The sequence below is a fragment of the Oryx dammah genome, unplaced genomic scaffold, assembly GCF_014754425.2.
Source record: "Oryx dammah isolate SB20612 unplaced genomic scaffold, SCBI_Odam_1.1 HiC_scaffold_18, whole genome shotgun sequence".
NCBI classification, from domain to species: Eukaryota; Metazoa; Chordata; class Mammalia; order Artiodactyla; family Bovidae; genus Oryx; species Oryx dammah.
The window spans coordinates 6043261-6057861 of NW_024070202.1; the positions used below are offsets into that span (position 1 = coordinate 6043261).

Here is a 14601-nt window from a genome sequence, read left to right on the forward strand (position 1 = left end):
ACCAAAATGTATTCATTCCAGATACCCCAGGGTGGTTTAAAAAAATCAGATTTTAAAATGTCATTGATCATGTTTAACTAAATGAGAAAAAACGTTATTGTCACCTTAAATATGGAAAAAGCAATAGACAAAAATTCTAAAATACACAGAACAAAAGCTCTTAGTAAAAGAGGAACTGAAGAGAACTTTCTTAATCTGATAAAGAAAATCTACCAAAAAAAAAAAAAAATTTACAGCCAACATATTCTTGGTGGTAAAATATTAGAAGTGCCTTTAAAGAAAGAAAACACAGTTGCCATAATGCCCACCCTTGGCTGCACTGTGCTTTCCCAACCTGCACAGTTGGACCCAACGGAGAAGCAACAGTGTAAGGAACAGAGTGCAAGCCACAGAACTCGCGGTTCCCGGATGGGGTGAGTGTCTGCCAGTGAAAACAGAATCTTCTAAGAAGGTATTAATGAGAGAACACAGCAAGGTTTCTAGATACACAACACTTTTAAGGTTGCATTTATTTACATGTATGATAAACAGCATGTGTGAATTTTTTTCTATGTCTTTTTTTAAATTATTTTTTATTGAAGGATAATTGCTTTACAGAATTTTACTGTTTGCTGTCAAAATTTTTAGAAAATATTTTTATAATAGCAAGAAAAATTACTGTGAATAAATAGGTTGCAATCTGTGTAGATTTTTATGAAGAAAAGGACACAGTTTTTTGGAAGTCATTCCAGGAGACCTAACTAAATGGAGATGTGGACTCAATGTCAGGTCTCAGTGCGATTCTAGTAAATATTCTGGTGGCTGGCTGTTTCTGTGGGGTTCGAGAAAGTAGAGCCTAATATTTGCAGTGGCCCGGGAGACCAAGAGAAGCGTGAAGACAGGACCGGTGAGGACCACTCCCCACCCCACAATGACCGAGCCACGCTCGCTGGAGGGACACAGCCAGGCAGAGGCCAGAGGGGGTCCACAAACAAGCCTCTGGATCAGCATTCCTAATATTTACCGCATTTTTACGATCCTGTCTACCACACAGAGGCACACAGCCTAATAAGTAAATGAACAAACGTGTCCTCACCAAACAGGAAATGGGAATGGCCTCTTCATAGAGGCAAAGTTATTCAACTCTGTTAGTGATTAGAAATGCACGTTCAGGCATAGGAAGCACTGCCAATGGTGGAAAATAGTCTCCTGGCCAGAGGTCAGCCGGGATGCGGATCATCAGGGGCTCACGGGCGGCGGGCCTTTAGCAGCCCTTGTCATTGCTCCACGAGGCTGCAGGACCGCACTTTTCCTGCTGGCCCACGACTAGGCCAGTGTCCCCAGCTTGTCCCTGACACGCCAGGAGCATCCACACAGTGCCATCCGTCCAAGGACACGTGGAGCACAGTAAGAGAAGGGGCAGATTGGGATCTACTGCTACAGTGCCCTGCGGGGAGCTGGCAAAAGTGGATAACCGAGCAAGGACCTTGTGGATGACCAGGTCAGAAGCTCACAGGTGTAGTTTTAAGAGAAAAAAGCAAATTCTAAAAATTACACAGAGAAAGGTGCCATTTATCTTTAAACAACTTATGTTTGCATTGTGTTTTACTTAGAAATGTGTGAAACAATACCTTAGATTACTTAGTGATTTGCACAGAAAATTCTGTAGAGCCCAATGGCGTGATAAACGCCCATGCTGCTTCATGGTCTCCTGAGGGGCGGGCAGTGAGGGGAGGGACATATAGGGGAGATCTAACTTGTGGGCAACTTTTGTTTCACACGTGATGAGGTGGATATATTATTTATACCTTTCTGCATCACTTTAACATGGCATATAGTATTTTTAATTTTAAAAAAGTAGCTACGAAATCATTGCCAGTTTCAGCTGAGAGGGCAGTGTGACTTTACGTGCAAAGGGCAGAGGTCTGCTGAGAGCGATACTGTTTCTACCCCTTTCTCTCCTGTCTCTCTATGGCTTGGCATGACCTTCCCCAGCATAGAGAGGCCAGAAGAAATGGTCTCCCAAGGCCAGGGAGGCAGCCTGGCCCGTGTACACACTACTTACACGTAGCTCCTGCTTCAGGTTCTCCCCCAGGTCAGCCCCAAACAGCTTGTGACTGCTCACTGCAGTTTTTTGTTTTGGGTTTCTTTTTTTTCATTCTGTAAAAGACACTTTTTAAAAACACGGTCTCTCGGAAAAAAATAAATTGCAACCATTTTCAACTTCATGAAAATTGAGGGAGGAGGATAGTGATGATAGGGATGATGATAAAAGGTACAGCTGAAAAAATAAACATGATTCCATCTGGGTGGAAGAAATTCTCATCTCCATAATCTCAGATCCCATACCCTGGCTGTCAATTTCATGTCTCCAGTTTCCTTTCTTGCCCTTCCCAACCTCCCCTGCGGCTTCTGGGAAGGGGACAGTGTTTGGTCTCAGGACGTTACAGGATGCAACATAGCGCACAAGCTCACACTATTGGAATTCACTGTCTTCTAAGCCTTTGAAGCAGTCACTTCAAATAAGCTCAGCCCCTTGCTCCCTGATCCTCCTCTGTGAGCTGCGTCTTGGCTTCCTAGTTCATGCCCGTGGGTTTCACCTTCCAGGGACTCTCATTTGCTTCCAGCCTCAGTGCCGTCAGACTTGGCTGTTTCTCTAGTTTGCCTCCAGGGTTGTATTTGCACACAATTGCTTTGAGGTGCCCAGAGGCATGAAGGGCAGGTCTGGGATGGCTCGGGCAGCACCTCCTGCCTGACAGTCCCTGTTCATCCCACACTTGCCTGTGATGCCCATCAAGGGCCGGGGCTGTGCCAGGCCTGGAAGGACAGAGAGGGACGGTCTCCAACCTGTTGGGTTCCTCTTCCAGACCCCGGTTCCCCTGCTCTCCAGACACCAGAGGGATGTCCCTGAACCTGGTGCAGCCCTGACCCTGGAGTAAGCACAGACCTGGCAAAATAGTCACGTCCCAGGTCCCAACGACCCACGCTTGCAGCCACCTTGGCTGTAAAGTTGGGGGTTCCTACAACCCCTTCCCTGCTCCTTCAGGTTTGACAGTTGGCTGGAACAACTCATTTATATTTAATGGGGTATTATAAGGACCCAAATGAACGGCTCGTGAAAGCTATGCCTACGATAAGGGAAGGGTGGGACTGGGGGGCACAGAGCCCCTGTACCTGCCTGCGTGGGTCCCTCCCAGCCTGCCCATGTGTTTCAGCTGCCCCAAAGCTCTTTGCACCCCATTGTGTAGGGGTTTAAGGAGGCTTCCCCATACAGGTATGACTGATATATCGTTGGCCATTGGTGATGATCTATCTCAAGTCCTTTCTCGGAGATCAGGGGGTAGGATTCAAACTTCTGCCCCTCCAATCAAGACTTAGTTTCCTGGCAGCCAGCCTGGACCCTGAAGCCACGCAATTGCCCAGGCTTCATCCCATCCAGCTGTTGTCCCGAGGGTTTCAGGAGCTGGGTGCTGGAACCAGGGACAAAGGCCTCCCCCGCTGCAGAGGCCCAGGGCTCTGGAGGTTCATGTTGTGTTGCAGGCCAGGGAAGGGGCATGCACATGCTGGATGGGGCTGTTAGGAAGGGTGTCAGGGAGCAGTAGGCCCCAGCTGAGCTGGGCAGGAGAAGGCGCAGGAGGAGAGGACCCTGAGATGCCCCCTCATTAAGTCCTCTTGTTTATTGTCTTGAACCAGGGTGAAAAAGAGGACAGACCTGACCGGAGCCTTCAGGCTGGACCCGGTCTACCTGAGGCACAGCCACCAGGACTCAGGTGAGCTGGGCCCAGCTTCCTCCAGTCTGTTCCCATCACGGCCGTGTCCGCAGTGTCCGGAAACCAAGGTCAAGCATCACAGCCACAGTCTTGGGGGGCCGGGGCAGAGCCAGGAAGACTGGACACGGGTTTGAGCAAACTCTGGGAGACGGTGAAGGACTGGGAAGCCTGGTGTGCTGCAGTCTATGAAGGTGCAAAGAGTCAGGAACAACGTAATGACTGAGCAACACCAGCTGATAGCACCAGGGCAGAAAAGGAAAGGAAGACGGCAGGCCAAGGGCCAGGAAAGAGGGTGCGGGCAAGGTTGGGACGGGATCGACACATGAATGTGATCTCTAAAAATTAAGTCTCTCAGTTAAACAAAATCATGATTACTTGAGATCCAGACAAGATAAAATGCATGAGGCAACCTGCACAGACTCCCTGTCCGCTGCGCCCGTTCAGGGCAATACACATTCTGGGGAGCTTATTTATTAATACTTGCCTGTCTGTCCCCACAAGACTCAGCCTCCAGGTGGGAGGGGGCTCTCTCATTCCCCAAACCCACAGAATCCCCAGCTGTGAGCCCCAGGGAAGGAAGGATAGGCCGAGTCTGGGAACTCATGCCAGCTTCTCCTCAAGTTTCCTCGGATGACAGAGGACGTGGGTGATGGGAGGGACATCAGGGATTGCTCGACCCCACCCTCCTCCTAGAGAGGAGGAATGGACGGGTTGGAAACTGAGGCAGTTTCGGTGATGGTGGCAGGAGCACTGAGCAGTAGGGATGGAAGTTGGCACAGCCCGTTCCCTCCTGTTCAGACCCCAACCTGTGCTGTCTCCACAGGGAGATCAGACCTGCGTTCACCTTCCTAACATTCCCCACCATTTCATGGAGCACACCAGATGCAAATACTCACCCTCTGATCAGGTTTGCTCAGAACTTTAAGTTCTGCTCTAAAAAATAAACTCTAGTTTTTTGTAATGGCATTGGCATGAAGCCATGAGGAATTATGAACCAATGGTCAAAGCTCTTCTATTTAAAAGTGCATTTCATGTTTGAATAATGAAAACCTCAGTAATCATGACACCTTGCAAAATGTTGTTCTTCAACAATGAAGGAATTCTCAGGAATCCCCTGGGGGTCCAGTGGTTAGGACCCAGTGCTTTCACTGCCAGAGCCCTGGGTTCCATCCCTGGTCAGGAAACTAAAATCCTGCAAGCCGTGGAAAGAGTTTAAGCCAAAGGCAACTGAGCAAAGTTTATTACTCCAGGAATCTCTTTAAAGTAATTTCATTCCATGTTTAAGGAAAGGCAGTTTCTGACTGACAAAACAGCCATGGCTGTTAGAGATGAACAGTCTTAGTTATTTGTGTTTTTTCCCCTAAAAAACTATGAATCAACGAAAGCAATGACCTATTTTGTGTTTAGCAGGTAAACCACCCAAAACCAGCTTTAAACTTCTGTCTAGTGGATATAATGGTGTATTTTATCTGATATAGTATATCACTCTCCTGCCAATCTTGTAATTTTAAGTGAAATATGTTTAGAGTGTTTCTTTAAGAGCCTTTCTACTCAAACAAGAAATCTCTTCATTGCTTAACTGTCAAAAACAAGACCGCTCAGGTCTGCGCACGTGGCCCTGCTCTTCACCCCTCACACTGCAGCCCCCCCCGAGACTGTGGCCACGTCCCTCCTGTGGGTTTGGGGGACTCCTCCCCTCACCACTTGGGTCTGGGGCAAATGTCTCGCTGGGCAGAGGGTCCTCCCAGACCTCTCCCTGTGAGCCAGGCCCCTCCGCTCAGCCATCTCCCCCTCACATCTCCCCACACCTCCCTCACTGGCCACTTGTCTGCCACTAGGAACGACGATCCCTGGAGTGGAGGGACTTGCCCTGCTGCTCCTCGACCAGTCAGTGCCCTGGCAACAGCGCTAGGAGTGACTGGGGCTCCCACGTGTTCCCACGTTTGCTTTTCACTTTTATAGACGTTATTTCATTGGACTTGTGCCAGAGAGCGACCAAAAAACGTGGGATTTTTTATTTTGAGGACAGAAATTTCTGTCCCAAAACAGATAATAGGGAAATAGTAGTCATACCTGGTATATAGACTTTTCAAATGAATTCTTTCATTATAAAAACTGTACATCTGGACAATAGAAAAGAGGTGGGCCGGAAACATAACCCTGAACTTAACCCTCCACCCAGATGTTGATCCTGTTAATATGGGGCTGTGTTTCTCACCAGTCATCTTATATGCATTGTTTGATTTTATTGTTTTTACTATATGCAGATTTAGAAGCTGCTCACCCCACTTACATCTTATGTAGTTTACAGACATACTAGAAAAGGCAACGCCAAAGAACATTCAAACTAGCGCACAATTGCACTCATCACACACTAGCAAAGTAATGCCCCCAATTCTCCAAGCCAGGCTTCAACAGTACGTGAACTGTGAACTTCTAGATGTTCAAGCTAGATTTAGAAAAGGCAGAGGAACCAGAGATCAAATTGCCAACATCCATCGGATCTTCCAAAAAGCAAGGGAGTTACAGAAAAACATCTACTTCTGCTTTATTGACTACACCAAAGCCTTTGACTGTGTGGATCACAATAAACTGTGGAAAATTCTGAAAGAGATGGGAATACCAGACCACCTGACCTGCCTCTTGAGAAATCTTTAAGCAGATCAAGAAGCAACAATCAGAACTGGACATGGAACAGACTGGTTCCTGATCGGGAAAGGAGTACGTCAAGGCTGTATATTGTCATCGTGCTTATTTAACTTCTATGCAGAGTACATCATGAGAAATGCTGGGCTGGATGAAGCACAAGCTGGAATCAAGATTGCTGGGAGAAATATCAATAACCTCAGATATGCAGATGACACCACCCTTATGGCAGAAAGTGAAGAGGAACTAAAGAGCCTCTTGATGAAAGTGAAAGAGGAGAGTGAAAAAGTTGGCTTAAAGCTCAACATTCAGAAAATTAAGATCATGGCATCTAGTCTCATCACTTCATGGCAAATAGATGGGGAAACAGTGGCAGACTGTATTTTTTGGGGCTCCAAAATCACTGCAGATGATGACTGTGGCCATGAAATGAAAAGACACTTGCTCCTTGGAAGAAAAGTTATGACCAACCTAGAAAGCATATTAAAAAACAGAGGAAAAAAAAAAAAAAAGAGAGAGAGAAAAAAAAAGAGAAAAAAAAAAAAAAACAACAGAGACATTACTTTGCTAACAAAGATCCATCTAGTCAAGGCTATGGTTTTTCCAGTGGTCATGTATGGATGTGAGAGTTGGACTGAAGAAAGCTAAGTGCTGATGAATTGATGCTTTTGAACTGTGGTGTTGGAAAAGACTCTTGAGAGTCCCTTGGACTGCAAGGAGATCCAACCAGTCCATCCTAAAGGAAATCAGTCCTGGATATTCATTGGAAGGACTGATGCTGAAGCTGAAACTCCAATACTTTGGCCACCTGGTGTGAAGAACTGACTCATTAGAAAAGACCCTGATGCTGGGAAAGATTGAAGGCAGGAGGAGAAGGGGAAGACAGGATGAGATGGTTGGATGGCATCACCAACTAGATGGACATGAGTTTGAGTAAACTCCAGGAGTTAGTGATGAACAGGGAAGCCTGGCGTGCTGCAGTCCATGGGGTATCAGAGTCTGACATGACTAAGCCACTGAACTGAACTGAGGCACGTGAGATGTCGTAAGTAGTCCACAGTGTAAGTAACACCATCACTGGGACTTGCTGCTGGAGAGGGCTTTAGCATTCTTTATGTTCACAGGAGCCACTTGTACCGGGCAGCACCTAACTGGACCAGGTCCTCAGCCAGTTCTTGGGGAAGCAGGTTCTTTGAGACACAGACTCCATCTCTAACCATGTCATTCAGCTATAGAAGCTTCTGATCTGACTCTTCTTTAAAGCTTCTATCACACAGTCCAACAGAATTTTCTGAAATGACAGATGTGTCCTGTAATTCTGTGTTGTCCTGTAATTCTGTGTTGTCCCGTGTGGCAGACACTAGCCACAGGTGGCTTTCGAGCACTGGCAATGTGGCTGGTGTGACTGAACAGTCGTTTTAGTTTTCTGAGTTGTAATTCAGTGTAAACTGACTAGTGACTATCAGGATGGGGCAGGGACCTGAACTAGGAGGTGTTTCATTCATCCTCCTTTACAACATCACCTTCTTACTGGGTGTTTATTACCTGCCAAGTACACTCTTGGGTGCTGTTACCTCTAATGACTGCTGTTGGTGTTTGTTAATGAGTCTGTTCCAAGGGGCATGAAGAGAAGAAAAGCATCATTTGGGAGTTGACTTAGGCTGCATGACTTGTGGCTTCCGCTCGGGGTAGCAGATGAAATGAGGATGGTGAGCCCTGCAAAATGGCCCTGCATATTCCCCCATTACTATAACCGTACTATGATCCTAACTGGTATGCTCCTAATCCATCTGGTCTCTCCAGCTGTCAGTTGGAGAGTCCTAACAAGCTGCGATTTTAGATTTTCCTGTAAATGTAAGGCAGACCCATGCGCCCAGTGGACGATTTTACCAGGGTGGGTGGAGGATTGTGGCAGGTGGACAGCCAGGACGACACTGGAGAATCAGATTCCAATACACAGCTTTCTAATTCCCACCTGATGCCGTGCCCAAGATTCCCACGTGGAGACTCCCGACTGCGAGATTTCTCATCCAGTGTTCTCCCCTATACACCAGCTTTGACTCTACTGCTTTTGGCACAAGAGGAGACCTCAATGCAAACGAGGCCTTGTTCATAACCCCTGTGAAGCCATTTGAATCCCAGATAATGAAGCCGACTCGGAAGATACTCACTGGGTATTTACTCAGCTCCAGAATCCGGACTAAGAAAGGAGAACATGGAGATAAACTCCCATCAGAAGTTTGATTTTTTTACATTCAAATCACTTCTATATCACAAATTCACCTCCCACACATGAATGAATGGATGATGAATACTTCACAGAATCTGAATGCCAATTTACTCCAGGGCACAGAAGAAATCTCAGATTTCCCTGGTTATGTAACTGCAGAAAGTGAAATGAGTGGGAAGCCACTGCTAATTCAGCATTTCCTCTTGTGCTGTGCTCTCTGGAAACCCCCCCTCCTTGAATCTGATACCTTGGGGAATCACCTCAAAGAACACCCAGCCCCTGCCCTCAGTGGTCTTTGGTCTGGTTCAAGAGATGATGGAAAGGAATGAGGCAGGTAATCGACCAATGTGTCTAATGGTTCCTTTTCTCTTCCTCCTTTGCAGGGCTTATCACTGACTACAGGGTAAGTAGGAGATTATCTTCCCAAGTCCAGGTCCGAGGTCATCTAAACTGTGAGTGCCGTGTGGGGGCCGTCCCGGGCTGTCACTCCTGCTGCCTCCTGGTCCTCTTGGAACTACGGTCCCGCAAGAAGACACCTTCCAACTGGGTCCTAACTAGCAGTCTGGCCAGGCAGGGGGCAGCTGCACTGAGCCCAGTGACAGCAGGTCTGAGGTTTGGATGGAATGATGCTGCCCGTGCCCATATTCCTCTGTGAGGCAGAGGAGTATCCTCAGATCATGTGGGCCCTTGGTCCCACGCTCAGGCTGTGTGCCTGAGCCACCGTCCCCAGGGCAGTGGGAGAACAAGGGTCAGGGGACATCAGAAGTCCACAGATGGCAGCCCTCGTGTCGAGCCTCCTTCCCCAGGCAGGACCACTGTGCTGCTGTGGCGCTGCTCTGAGCTGGGAGCGAAACTGGGAGTAAAGTGGCTAACAAGACCAGCCCTCTCCTCCCCAGACTTACGTCTGGTCAGGGCTGGGGGGAAAGACTGGGTGCACAGGCCCTGCTCCTGGGGAAGCTGGCCCAGTCCTGCCTCAGGCCCCAGAGAGGCAGTGACAGCATTTTAGGGTGACGCTGGAATGAACACAGTTAAACTGTGTGCATGTGTACTCTTGTACCATAGAAAGTAATTTCCCCTTGCTATCCTTTCCAGTGTTTGATTTCATTCACATTTTAATTTCTCGGAGGCTGCTGGGGAGTGCAGCAACCTGTAAGCAAGGGACCACTGGTCTCTAGTTAGTTAGTGTCTAGTTAGTTAGTTACTTAGTGGGGTGACAGTGGGTTTTCTAAAAAGGCACGTGAGGTTAATTTTTACTAAGACTCCCCAACAGCTTGCAAATGCACAGCTCCATAGAGGACAGCGGGCGTCAGTGGGCACGACTGGGGCTCTCTGGCCTGGCACATCATTAGCCCCTAGATGCCTGCTTTCTCACGGATAAAGCAGAGCTCCTAAGCCCTGTTCCCAGGGCGGTTAGGAAGATAGAATGAGATGGCCTGTGCATCCACACAGTGCCCGCTGTAAACAGCAGTGACACTGTGCTGGATGCTTCTGAACCTCAATCTTGGACCCGTGTTTCTCTTTGCAACTCGAGAAGCTTCTGCAGAACCCCTGGTGCTTTCACTGCAGTTCAGAAGTGGGGTGCATGGCCAGGGTTGCATTCCCTAGAGCAGCAGTGCCCCCCAAGCCTGCTGTGCCCCTCGTGCAGCCACGCTGCACCCCAACCCCCTGAGTGGCATTGCCCCATGCCCAGCAGGAAGTCCGTCTCTGGGCTCTGTGGGCAGCCAGCAGAGAACGAAGATGGAGAGAAACCCCCACTGCCCCCCATCTCCTTTAGAAGCGCCAATAGGAAGTGGCCATGTAAAATCAGAATCGTTTTATCTTTATCTTCCCAAATGTCCCTGCACCCTGTTCCCTCTGTGTCCACTCCTGCTCGCTTTGGTACCTTGACAACCATTGGAGAGTGTCACACCCGGGCAGCTGACTAATGCAGGAAAACTCAGGAAGGTTCGCACGACGTCCGGCGTGTTCCATGGCGGCCTGCGGGGCAGGAAGAAGATGCACGTTGCTCTAGAGAATGGGCGTCACGGGGCATGCACAGCAGAGGGCGTGGGGCTCTGCAGCGCCCTTCTTGTTTCCTGTAGGCAGAGAAATCAGTGAACTTTCCCTTCCCACCTCTCCTGGGTTGTAGGTCCGAGGGGCAGGGCCACACCCCCCCATCCGCCATTGGTCTGGTCCCTGCGCGCACTCCGCGGGCATCTCCGGAGCTTTGTAAAGAGAGCTTCTGGCCGCACCACTCACTCCCCTGCCGTCAGCTTTGCCCTTGTGGCAGCCAGAGGGTTGGTCTCCAGGGAACTAACTGCCTTCAGGAGAAACAAGCCAGGCCATGAGTCGAAAAGGAAGCCAGCCCTTGGCACAGTCCTCACCGAGCTGCCGTCTTGTGTCTGATTTCAGCACTGGCAGCTGCCGCTGGGCCGGAGGTTCCGCTCTTTGAAGATGTGGTTTGTTTTTAGGATGTATGGAGTCAAGGGACTGCAGGCCTATATCCGCAAGGTGAGTCTGCTGTCATTATCCAGCTGACGTTAGGGAGGTCTTAGACCTGAGAAATGAAGTAAGACGTTGTCAAGCAGGGCACGGGAAACTGAGCGACTCAGCACAGCACCGCGCAGTGTGCGTAAGTGAACGTGGCTTGGTCGTGTCCGACTCTGTGCGACCCCACGGACCGCAGCCCGCCAGGCTCCTCCATCCACGGGATTCTCCAGGCAAGAGTGCTGGGGTTGCCATTCCCTCTGCAATAGCAGTATGTATACCCTGCTTTTTTCCTTTTTCAAGCAACTGAGGAAGCAGGCCAGCGGAGACCCGCTCACTTAGCTGGCTGTGGACGGCCTGCCAGTTTCCAGCCGGTCCTCCCGTGCTGGCGTCCTCACCTGCGGCCCCACCCTGACTGACGTGGGCCCTCAGGCGGCACACGAGCGGGAGCGGGGCAGCCCTGCAGAGGCTCGCTTTGGTGGCGGTGCAGGGCAGCTGCAGGCAGGGCGAATGGCTCCAGGCCCCTCCCTGTGGCAGAGCGCGCGGAGCGGGCGGCGGCTGGGGCCCCACGGCGCCACGCACACCGGCACCCATCCGGCTCACGAGGCTGCTGGGGGGCTGTAAAGGGTCTGGGGCGTCTCTGTGGGAAGAGAATGGGGAAAGGACATGGAAGCGGGCCCATGAGTTCCCCCGTGGGGAGCCTGTGCGCAGAAGCTGAATGAGGATTCAGCTGCTCTGGGGAAAGAAGGCGAAGCACAAATAGTTCATATCACGAGGGTGATTCCTGCTGGAAGCTCCGGGAAGCAAGCGCTTTGTGAGTCCCTGAGGGGGACCGACCTTGCCCTCCTAGGAGCCAGATACACCCCGGCAGGTGTCCAGCTCCCCAGGACCCAGCTTGAGGGGATCCCCTGCCAGCAGTCTCTGGAGCCCTCTAGTGGCGCCAGATTCATCACCGCCTGGGGACCCCTCATGGAAACGGTGGTGTTTCTCATACATATGGAATCTAGAAAAATGGTACAGAGGAACCTATTTGCAGGGCAGGACTAGAGATACAGACAGAGGACACAGTGGGGAGACGGGAGGGGGGACGAATTGGGAGATTAGGACTGACAGACACACACTACCACGTGTGGAATAGACAGCCAGTGGGAAGCTGCTGCACAGAGCAGGGAGCCCAGCTCAGTGCTCTGCGATGACCTGGAGGGGTGGGCTGCAAGGGAGGGGGGCTCCGGAGGGAGAGGACATATGTACACATATGGCTGATTCACTAACACAACATTGTGAAGCAACTATATCCAAAAAAAAAAAAAATGACGTTTCTGTCCCAACACTTTGAGCAATGCAATCTCTGCTCAGATGCTCCCTGGTCACTTGTCAGTGAGCCCCACACTGGATGCCGGGGTTCAGGATGAGCTCCATGGGCGCTGGGACCTGGGTGAGCTGGTTCTCAGATCACATACTGTGTGAATCAGCTCTTGGTCTCTGTAAACACCTCCATGTTTAGCACAGGCTGGTTCGGGGAGAGGCGGCAGCCTGGGGCTGACGAGGGTCTCACTGTGGCAGCGGATGCTGTGGAATAACAGCTGCAGAACGGGAGCTCTGGTGCTGGGCAACTGCGTTAGAACCAGCCTCAATCTCCTAGTCTGTAGAATGGGCATGACTGTGGTGGTATTGGGCTTCCCAGGTGATGCTAATGATAAAGAATCCACCTGTCAAGGCAGGAGATGCAAGAGATGCCGGCTAGATCTATGAGTCAGGAAGATCCCTTGGAGGAAGAAATGGCAACCCACTCCAGTACTCCAGTATCCTTGCCTGGAGAATCCTATGGACACAGGAGCCTGGCAGGCTACGGTCCATGGGGTCACAAAGAGCTGGACTCGACTGAAGCGACTGAGCACGCCCCTGCACCATGGGCCAGCACCAGGACAGGATGGGGAGGTGCCCGGCTCCCCAGCTGATGTTGTCCGCTGTCTCTTCAAAAGTGTGTGTGTGCTCGTGCTCAGCTGTGACCGACTCTTTGCAGCCCCATAAACTGCAGCCTGCCAGGCTCCTCTGTCCGTGGGATTCTCCAGGCACGATACTGGGGTGGGTTGCCACGCCCTCCTCTGGGGATCTTCCCATCCCAGGGACTGAACCCAGGCCTCTTCTGTCTCCCGCATTGGCAGGCGTGTTCTTTACCACTAGCGCCACCTCTCTTCTGAAAAGTTTAAATCCCTCCTGACAACATTTAGCCTAAAATTCTAAAAGATGTGATGAACACGGTCCTCTGAACAGAAGATGACAAGAGGTGTTTTTCTGAAGATGGTGGCCCCTTTCTCCTGGTAGCAAGTTTCTCACCCTCTGTGGGGACAGCTGGGACATGGGTGACATCAAGGCTGGAAGAAAATGGCTAAAGCATAGTATTCAGTTCCAGACGCATGGTCTGATGCTGTTCTCTAGTGGTGAAGTTCTGAATCAAGTCTGACCAGAGACTCAGACAGATGTCCCTTCCCTTTCCAGCACGTCCAGCTGGCCCATGCGTTTGAGGCATTGGTGCGCCAGGACGCCCGCTTTGAAATCTGTGCGGAAGTCACTCTGGGACTGGTCTGTTTCCGGCTAAAGGTATGTCTAAGTCGACTTCATTGTCTGCGTTTTCTTGACTGGAAAGAGAGGAAGCGGTCATTCATTCCATCCATCCATACATCGACTGAGCTCCCCAGAGACCTTGCGTTGCTCCCCACCAGTTCTCCAGGTTGCTGGTCCCAGCTCCTGAGCCTGACTTCCCGCAACCCCCGCCCTTCTCCCGGGCACTCAGACTCCCTGCCCGTGTGTGCCTGGTGTGAGGATGCTGGCCATTTCCCCATCAATACAGCTGTGCCACGGGGATCGTTGAAGGGCTGACCCATGCGTGGGCTCACCGGCCCAAGCATGGTCCCTGGACCAGCACCTGGGAGCCTGTGAGGAGCCAGTCTTGGCTCACTTGGGACCTGCTGACTTGACCCTGTATGCCCCCAGCTGCTGGTGCAACAGGGATTCGAGAGACGCTGTTCCCTGGGGTTATGTTATTCTGCTGTCTGAGGGAATCAGCCACCTTTGGTGACAATCACAACCACGTTTTCCACAGGCCCCAAGGGTCACTGCTCACACAGACCCTTTTCAACCAGCCTCATGTGGAAGAAGCCATTAGCTTAGCTGTAACGCCCTGACCACTCTCTGGCGAGCTTTCCATTTGCAGAGTCAACTCTGTCTCAGGTCTCCATGTCCAAGTCCACAAGGGGAGACAGGAGGAGGCACCACGGGCTCAGTCGCGTTGTCAGCGTGCTGCCCGTCCAGGCGTGGCCCTGGCCTTCCCCTTGCCCTCCCCACACCGATTTTTCAGGATTTGAGGACTGGTGAGAACGACTCATGGAAAAACCACGAGGCAAGAGAGTAGAATCCTGACGCTAGAGCTGGCAGGGAGATGTGAGCCTCACACAGTAACACATGAGCACAGGAGGGCGGAGCATCTCACAGACACCTGAGCACAGGACG

At 50.7% G+C, this 14601-nt stretch overlaps 1 protein-coding gene across 3 annotated transcripts in view; it reads left to right on the forward strand.

Annotated features, from left to right (window-relative positions):
- Positions 1-14601, forward strand: part of DDC (dopa decarboxylase) — a 108933-nt gene that overhangs the window by 81907 nt on the left and 12425 nt on the right. For all 3 annotated transcript variants that reach the window (XR_005724410.1, XM_040260225.1, XM_040260226.1), the window contains exons 10-13: positions 3673-3749; positions 9009-9028; positions 11017-11115; positions 13591-13692. Coding sequence is in view for 2 of the 3 variants with exons in the window: in XM_040260225.1 (XP_040116159.1) it covers positions 3673-3749; positions 9009-9028; positions 11017-11115; positions 13591-13692 (298 nt within the window). In the remaining variant the exon portion in view is untranslated. The remainder of the gene's footprint in view (positions 1-3672; positions 3750-9008; positions 9029-11016; positions 11116-13590; positions 13693-14601) is intronic.